This window comes from Ursus arctos, unplaced genomic scaffold (assembly GCF_023065955.2).
Source record: "Ursus arctos isolate Adak ecotype North America unplaced genomic scaffold, UrsArc2.0 scaffold_1, whole genome shotgun sequence".
NCBI classification, from domain to species: Eukaryota; Metazoa; Chordata; class Mammalia; order Carnivora; family Ursidae; genus Ursus; species Ursus arctos.
Genome location: NW_026622763.1, coordinates 49,864,372 through 49,872,521, shown reverse-complemented (window position 1 = coordinate 49,872,521; position 8,150 = coordinate 49,864,372). Strand labels below are relative to the sequence as shown.

General features: G+C 33.7%; 1 protein-coding gene across 6 annotated transcripts in view; it reads right to left on the bottom strand.

The window, feature by feature from the left end:
• Window positions 1–251: 251 nt before the first annotated feature.
• Window positions 252–8,150, bottom strand: part of UBR3 (ubiquitin protein ligase E3 component n-recognin 3) — a 228,447-nt gene continuing 220,548 nt past the window's right edge. For all 6 annotated transcript variants that reach the window (XM_044381493.3, XM_044381495.3, XM_026492588.4 and 3 more), the window contains 3 exons: window positions 3,661–3,870; window positions 2,946–3,085; window positions 252–2,653 (listed from right to left, as the gene is read on the bottom strand). In XM_044381493.3, coding sequence (XP_044237428.1) covers window positions 2,536–2,653; window positions 2,946–3,085; window positions 3,661–3,870 — 468 coding nt within the window. In that variant the 3' untranslated portion in view covers window positions 252–2,535. The remainder of the gene's footprint in view (window positions 2,654–2,945; window positions 3,086–3,660; window positions 3,871–8,150) is intronic.

The following is an 8,150-nucleotide window of genomic DNA, read 5'->3' as shown; positions in this document are numbered from 1 at the left end:
CTCTCCAACTTTCAAAAACACACACACTTAGCAAAAAGCTTTGCATTCGTTTTAAGAGAAGAACAGAACAGGAACTACCTCTGTAAATAAAAGGCATAAGGAAAAAACAAACCCTTTATATTTAACTCCACCTCAGAGCAACTATTAGTTATGTTATGCTTTGATCTTTTCTGCTGTGCTCACTTACATATATTATTGTCAATACCTTTAAAAAAAAGAAAAACATGTAAGAATTAAACATTTTAAGGACCTTTCACAAACCAAATGACAGTAGGTTTTTATTAACATATCTTACAATGTTGATTATTCCTAGTTTTGTAATCTCTGCTTAATTATAAAGATTGATTTAGCCTCTACAGTAATGTACTGTATTTAAATGATCATTCATACAAGGTATCACACCAGTACATTTTTTTTGAATAATATACACACATCACTCTAGCTTGGACCTGTTATTTTTAAAAGTGGGTTTATAAATGGGACTTATAAAAGTTATGGGGAAAAAAATTAAAGTTCTAGTTTAGCAGCATGCATGTATGTAATTCAAGTACAATTTTCAACCAAGTGCTTTTTAAAAATTTACTGGTGACTAATTCACCAATATCAAAATAAACACTATCAAATACCCAAATTTTAATGTTAAGGCTAATATTTTCACTTCACATCCATATGCACAATCATAAAACATTCCATTTTAAATATGTAATAATCAAAGTCTGAATACATTATACCATGTATATATAGCATCAGAGTTTCAAACTGTAGAATTATTCAAGTTCATGAATCCTGTAACAGTATTTACTAGAGATTTAAATTAGCATTTTGCTCTTCAACCACACTTACAAATGGTCTGGTATTCAGAATGACCAATGCAAAAAATATGACAGGCTGAACTTATGATACAGTATTTAAAAAAGTAGCAATGTGTTGGAAAGGACAACTATTTAGTTAAACAGAATCAGTCTCGTCTTTCAGAAAGTTATCTTAATATTTTGGAAATGTATATAAAAATAGCAAGCTATTTCCATGTATTTTATTGTAGAGCTATAGGTAATTTTTTGACGTTTTGAACACATTTGAATACGTACTGTTCTGCTCTATTTTAATGCAAGGCCATCATTTAATGTCCATTTTCACATTCTGTAATGTCATGTCTTTCAATAATTTTTAGAACATAGATCTGACTTTATTTTTGTATTTTATCATTAGATGTTTTTTAGTTTATTTTTACATGTAAAAATGTAATTTTATATAACAAGCCATGGAAGTCCGAAGTACCAGGAACTGCTTGATAACACTATATATTAAATAATCAAATTACTAAATCATTTGGAAATCTTGTTAGCAATATATAACATGCTTTTCTGTAATCTTCCTTCTCTATTTATAGAGTGGGTTTTAGCTCAATCATTCCCATTCTTACTGATTAAAAAAACCCAACAAACATAAATTTGCTTTTCGCAGCAGCTTCTAAGAAGAATGCAGATGCACGGCTCATTCGTGAGGGTCGTCACCACGGAGCCTCTTTTTTCCTTTTAGGAAACTAAGCAGAAATAGCAGTGATTATGCTGCATAAATACAATACAGATGAGCCTCTTGAGCTGACGGGAAAGTTCCAAAACTAAGCTTCATTTGTGGGTAAGTCTGAGCACTTCCAATTCAATCATTTAAACAAAAACTTGGTTGGTAATAAAAGGTAGGCATGCACAAAATCAAAATCTGCCACGTGTATGCTCTTAAAACTTCTGATTTTATAGTAAAATCTATTTCTTCATACCTCAAGTAATTCATCCAACTAAAATGGCAAATTTTGATTTTTAAGGACTCCCTTCCCCAACCACACACGTCCCCCAAAATGTACTGTATCATATTAACAGCAGCTATCTACTTATTTTACAACTATTTCAATTATTTACCTGGGGAGAATATTTATGAAATTCCTGAGAATGAATTAAGTTTTCAGCAAAGCCTTAAACTTTTAACAGATTCCTCACGATAAGAAAAAAATTTAAAGTCCTACTATTAGACCAACTTGTACTATACAATATTTCACATAAATCATGTTTTACATTTTTTTTCTAATTACATACAGCAAAAATCTCAAATCAACACAGGAATGGCAGAGGGAAAGGATGCATTGTGTTTAGCAGATGCAAATTAAAACACACAGATATAAAGAAGCAGTAAAACTTTAAATAAATCACACCCACTCTAAGTATCAATGAATAGCTGATATGCATTGCTGGGAGAATCGTTTTTAAATGATTTTGTCAACAAGTTGTGCTTCTTAATTGTGGACTTAAGAAAAAAAAAAGGACTACTAAAGAATGATTTAATTTGTTGTTATGTTCTCCAGATACTTAAAAAAATTTTTATTATACCATTAATGTGATTACCAAGCACCTAATTTTGGAAAGGCTTTATATGTTTTCTTTTTCTCCTTCAGCAAAAGCGTTAATCCCCCAAAATTAAGGTAAAGCTTATTGTTGATAAATTCTTAATGAAAATGATATAATGCAATGCTGAGGTGCTGAGTCACAGCCCATTGTAATGTGGACCCCATCTTTTATTGATGTGATCAAAAGTATGAGAAATCCACTGTTGCTCAAGAACTTTGTATCTTTCCTTACAAATGTAGAGAGGTTTGCCTCGCCTAGAATAAAAAGGAAAAAAAGGCATTAAAAGTTATACAATACAGTGAAGATTTCACACACATTTTAAAAAAAAAAGATTCTTTATGGTTAAAATCTCACATAGTTTGGTTTCATATTTCCTTAGCATGTGGATGTGGAAAGTATCTCAAAAACTAGAAATAGCTCTAACTTAATGACTATCAGAATTTAATATAAAAAAATTATTGTTATAATTACAAAGCCAGGAATGGCACGTTGTTCCTATTGATGAAACTTCAACAACACATTCAAATACACCCATGCGTATCTAACCTAAGATCCCGATCTTCTTCTCCATGGGCATCCAAATATACAGAACCCCAGAGGCAGAAGCGGTGCCCTCGAATGATGATGATCACCGATGCGTTGATCAAAAGGAAAATCCCTGTCCCAGCGCCACAGTTCTGAGAATGCTAAATAATTAAAAATATATCAGTGATCTTCATAATCAAATGGACTTTATAAGAAAATCAAGAATGCCTTAGTTAGAGGTCTTCTAAATAATACCAAAATATTTCTTAAATTTTTAATAAGATTTCATCTAAGTTAAACTTATAATTTCATTCTTAACATTTGATTAATAATACATTAGGAGGAATTTGGGTAAGGATTATCTAGGAAAGCAATTAAGAGCCAACATAAACCTAATTCAGAGGCTGGCATCCACAATAGCAGGTATGACTGCTGTTTCACTGCCCAACATGTAAAAGCCCCTGCCATTAAAGAGCAATGTGGGCAGTGGGAGGAACTGGAATTGTACTTAAGAAAAGTTCTACTCACTTACATAAAGCCTCAGATGTTTGGGTTTTTCTTTTTTTTTTTTAAACCATTCTACTAGATTAACAAAAGAACAAGAAGGAAATCCTTGTGTACTGTGTTTTTAATTAAAAAAATAGTTAATAGGAAGAGCTGACTTAACCACACGTACCACATTTCCATGTGATAAGTTTGAGTTTTCATAAATTTTATATTATTTACTACTGCTTACCAATACACATTCACAATAACTTTGTTGCTTGCAGCAAAGTCCTTTCAGGCATACAAATGTACCACAAACGAGGCAAACAGCAGGATCTTTAGGAACCTTAGTGCAGACACTACAGGTTTTTCTGTGATAGTACTGAAAAATGGTGTTATAATTCTCAGGCAACTGGAGCAGGTGTGGTAATTTCCATCTTGACTCTTGGATAAGCAAGGCCTAAAATATTATCCAAAAATATTCATTAGTCCTATGTATTTAAGTCACTAACACAAAATGCTTGTATTTTAAATGCCTTTTTTTTTTTTAAGGAAAAAAACATCTGTTTCTAAGTATGTGGCTTATTTTCTTTATTAAAACTCTTCCCATTTCTATTTTATAAATGACTAAAGTAGTACTTCAACAATTACCAATCTCTATTTTAATGCAGTTTACAACTAATATATGATGTCAGTTTTTAGATTAAGCACCGTAAAACATTTAAACTTGTCATTACTTTAAAAGAAAAATATTAAACATAACTAAGAATGCATGGAAAATATATCTAGATGTATTTATTTTTAAATATGCTTAATGCAAAATTTTAAACAGCTAAACTTTCTAAAAATCAAGTTTTGATCTTTCTCAGATAAACAATTTATTGGCTTTTCTTAAGGTAAGAAAGAAACTTAATTTCTTATAGCTATAACTCATTATTTCTAACTCAACACTTTATAATTTAGAATCTCCTTCTTAGAAGATGTAAAACCTTCTCATACCACAAGCTGTTAAGGCCTTTTGTATCCATAAGTGCTAGGGCTGCAACTCTTTTCATAAATTTTCTGCTATAAGTATGAAAAAAATGCCAAATCAGTTAAGTTTCCCTGCAGAGTATACTTAATTCATTATTTGCAGTTGTACAAAAACACTGGTAATAGCACTAATTTTTTTCTAGACGCCTCTCCATTAACACTTAGAATAGATAAAATGTAGTATAAATCTATTATCTCAAGGAACTGTATAGATGGCAGGCAATTCAAATGGTGATCATTTTACATTACCTACAACCATAATCTATCTAAACAGATGCAGTGCTTAAATAGTCAGCCTGGCACTTATCAATAACTTCATGGATAAAGTGGCCATGGAAGCAAGGATAAAGACAACATATGTGCTTAAAATATGCTATTTGCCTGTATTCAGTGCCCAAACTCATTCTGCAAAGACTGCATATTCTGTAATGGGTTGATTACATTGCACTCTTCCATCAGTGGAAGGAACAGCAATTTGTCCTCACTGAACTTGGTACCTATCTAGATTAGGTTGTAAATTACCCAGTAGCTCACACCACATGGTCTTAAAGAATTTTCTTCGTAAAGAGAAATGTGAGGCAAAGGTGGATGTCTATGGAATGAACTGATTCTAACATATATTCCAACATCTGACAAAACTGCTCATCTTTTAAATGGTGAACTACTTTGCTAATAAATTTTTAGATGGTACCAGCTGGGAGAAAATGACGATTAAATGAGGTATATGCTCCTCCAGAATGAAGCACATGCTCTAAAGCAACAACCAGAATATTGTGGGTGATCACTTTCTCACAGGTGAAATGCATCAGTTTGGAAACCAGGGAGTGCAAAGTGATTTTGGTATGTCTCATGATTACACCTAAGAATTCAGTTTTTTATTTCTGTTTTCTGCTATTCTGAATTCTTCTGTGGTTTTAGGACCACCCTAAGGAAGTCGTGTACTATCCTCCATCAGAGGATATGATAATAGTTCCACTGAATTAGAAACTAAGCGTCATCTGGCCATTTTAGGTTCCCCACGTCACTAGGAGAAGAAAGGAATGGCTCACAGCATTGTCTGGAGGGACTGACCCTGACTATCAAGAAGAACAGCAATACTGCTATACAACTAGCAGCAGAATGTTTTGCACTTAGCGATTCCCCCAGCCCCACTATTTGCTGTATCCCAAGCTTGAAAGGTAAACTATTCTGGCCTTAATATAAGCAAGACAGAACCAATCACCAGAAGCTCAGACCTCTCAGAATAAAGTCTGATTCACATTCTTGGTCAAATAAATACAACCTGTTGAGGTTCTGGTCAAAGAAGGTGCAAGAAGAAAGTCATATATTCGACTATATATTAGCTACAGCTTTATGACTACTTACAAATGTTCTTGCCTATGATGGCATATCTTCTTGCAATATTTTCCACTGTCTTTTTCTTTCACTTAACTATGGAATTCACAGTGAGGAGCTGCTAATTAAAATTTTCCAGGCCACCAGGGTGTAAGTACAAGAAATCACAGACGGAATGGACATCTCTCAGAGCCTCTGATTTCAGAGATGTCTGATGATGTAATTATTGGACGTGACTTCAGGTTGCACATTTGGGAAAGTGATACATGCATTTGTGATTATAAATGGAATGGTTGCATCATTTTGAACAGGGGAAGAAGTGAAACTCTGTGAATGAGAATAAGGATGTCTATGTGCCAACAGGTAAGATATGAAGACAGTGCGCCACCAGCGTTTGTTATTTGTTTTTCAACTTGTCTATCAACCTTATCTGCCTTCTTACATGATTAACAGTATTACAAGTACTTTTGGAAAATAACCTCTTTTCTTGTTCCATACAGGTCTGATAGGGTTGCCCTATCACAAGATCCTGCCCCATCACAAGGGTGTACAAAGGACGCAAATTAGGCCAATCAGATCCTTTCTCCCAGGAATCCGAATCTTGAGCACCAAATAGAAGGAAGGAAAGTGGTTCACGTGGGGTTATCCAGTGGTAGCACTTCAGAGAAAACACACCAAAACTGTCTGTTGCAATCAAACTGTCTGTGACCAAAGGATCTTAGCCGATACAAAAAATTAGAAGTAGTAATTCAGACTATCTTTCAAGGGTACTTGTGTTGGACTATTCAGCTCCAATCACTCTTTATATCTTTTTCAAATTTAAAATTCCAGGTAAAGAAAATCTAGTTGGCCTGGGTCAGAGTGAGGACTAGAGACAGAACAGAATGGAACAGGGACAAGAGTAGGGATGCAGGTCAGATGGGAGTGCATTCAAATAACTGGTAAAAATTCTGCACAAGTAGAAATAAATAAATGGCACTATTCTGGCTCTAAAACAAATCATTACCACTCAATTTTACAAAAAGATTATTTTTAAATGAAAAATTCTTATTTTCCATCAATATCCATACCAATAATAATATATCTAACATGTAAGCTTGCTATTATACTATCAAATGAGTTAATTTTTATCTATTGTTTAACCCATGACTCCTATGAAGACCAAAAATTTAAAGTACACTCATCACTTCCTCCTGTCCTGGTTCTACAATTGTATCCATCTCTTACCCCTAGTCATTCATTATAGGTTTTTAGATATCAGTATATAACTTCAGATTCTGGCTATAATCTGAAAATAAAGAAATTACTAGATAGGAAAAAGATTTTTATACATAATATACAAGGTTCAACTAATGTCTTGAAATCGTCTTTTCTTTAAAAAAGGGGGAGTATAAAATATTATCTCAAGGATTTCAATAAAAAACAGAAATGAACAAAAGCAGAGACATTTATTATTTATGCTTACTTTGCCTTTTTTATTCACTCAATGTCTAGTCTAGTCTGACACCTCTATCTAAAATCAGTCAGTTAAGCATCTGCCTTTGGCTCAGGTCATGATCTCAGGGTCCTGGGACGGAGCCCCGTGTTGGGCTCCTTGCTCAGCGGGGATTTTGCTTCTCCAGCTCCCTCTTCCCCTCCCCCTGCTCATGCTAGCTCTCTCTGTCTCTCTCAAATAAATAAATCTTTTGAAAATAAAATACTAATTTTTTATTGTCTCCTGATGTTAAAATTAAAATTCTCATTTTTTCCTGAAATATGGCTCTTCTTTCACCAGTTCTATTTCTACCAATGATATCATCTCACCAGCTAACTGTTCCACAAATATTTATTAGGAAACTAGTCCATAACAGGTAATTTCTAGGAACTAGGAATTCAAAGATAAATAAGGAAAAATTTTTGCTTTTGGAGCCCCCATTCAGACATATTAAACAAAGGTGATAAATATGGTAACTGTTAGGGAGCATGGCAAAAGTACTGTCATACAGCACAACAGAGGGAGGGGATTAGAACTGGAGAAGAAAGATTATCAGACAAAGCTTTATAGAAGAGGTACATTTATCTTAGCAAAGCCTTGATGAGTGATTAATTCAACAGGAGTAGGAAAGTTGCTTTAGATAAAAGTAACAGCAATAAGCAATAACACAGATGTTTAAAAACATATAGCACACTTAAGAAACATTCTTCTGTGGTTTGAGCAGGTGGTAGCAAGGGAGTGGTTTGGATGAAGTTAGAAAGACAAGCAAGGTGGTGAAAACCCCTGAATGCCAGGCAAAGACTTCCTATCTTCCTCCATAGCCAATGGGGCACCATCAATGGAGTTTTAAGCACGATCAGATTTCTATCAGAACTATGCCTACTAGTTACTATTCTTTT